Source organism: Sinocyclocheilus anshuiensis, unplaced genomic scaffold (genome assembly GCF_001515605.1).
Source record: "Sinocyclocheilus anshuiensis isolate Anshui unplaced genomic scaffold, SAMN03320099.WGS_v1.1 scaffold1581, whole genome shotgun sequence".
NCBI lineage: Eukaryota > Metazoa > Chordata > Actinopteri > Cypriniformes > Cyprinidae > Sinocyclocheilus > Sinocyclocheilus anshuiensis.
Window position 1 is genome coordinate 594,681 of NW_015540988.1, and position 870 is coordinate 595,550.

The following is an 870-nucleotide window of genomic DNA, read 5'->3' on the forward strand; positions in this document are numbered from 1 at the left end:
GGGGGGGTATATTTACATTTCTTGGATTATATACATTTTTTACATCATATAACTATACCCAGATGTTGAGCTACGTTTTAATTTGCTTAAACATTCATGACAGGTGTAAGTTTGAGGAGTGAACTCTGAGGGTGAATGCCGTTGGAGTGGAGCTTTTCAAGGTTCTGCAGGAAACCACGATCCTTCCGTCCTTTAAGTATTGCTGAGTTACTGGAGGTTACACTCATATGTGTCCTGCAAATAATGAAAAAGCTAAATATTTAATCTTGGATGAAATCCATAAAACATTCAGATATGTATCTCCAAATGTAAATAAATGGCAAGTGTTACTGGCAACCATGAACCCTTGAGCTGTACGTAAGAGTTTGGTTTTGATTGCAGTATAAATATTTAAAGCTGCAGTCCGTAACTTTTTTTGGTAAAAAATTATCCGAAATCAATATTTGAGCAAGTACATAACCAGCCAGTGTTCAAAACTATCGCCTTACTTTAGCCCGATTCACAACGGCTATCTTAAAATAATGTTTTCTAATTTGAGTGGTTCGGGTAGGTTTTCGCGGGAAATTCAAGCATGCTGCCGCATCATTACGTCACGTCTGTAAACATAAAGAAGTTGTCCCGGCTACTAGGCTATCGCATGTGAGATCCTGCAGGTGGCGTTTATAGCCTTTTCTCACAGCAGCTAGAATAATTAAATGTATCATTTTTATGGCGGATTGTAATCCAGAAACGATTATGTGTTTATGAAACACATGTGAATGTTTTAGATGTGCTTCTGATTACAGATAGCTTGAGATTACACAAGATTTGTATTTTAAAGACAACCAGTTCGAAGGGAGCATAGTTTGCTTTTTGGGTAAAAGAATTTCG

The 870-nt window shown here is 37.1% G+C and overlaps 1 protein-coding gene across 1 annotated transcript in view; it reads right to left on the reverse strand.

The window, feature by feature from the left end:
- The window catches only part of LOC107690171 (storkhead-box protein 1-like), a 16,659-nt gene continuing 15,789 nt past the window's right edge, over window positions 1–870 (reverse strand). Inside the window, exon 4 of the mRNA XM_016488415.1 lies at window positions 1–234. Coding sequence (XP_016343901.1) covers window positions 87–234 — 148 coding nt within the window. The 3' untranslated portion in view covers window positions 1–86. The remainder of the gene's footprint in view (window positions 235–870) is intronic.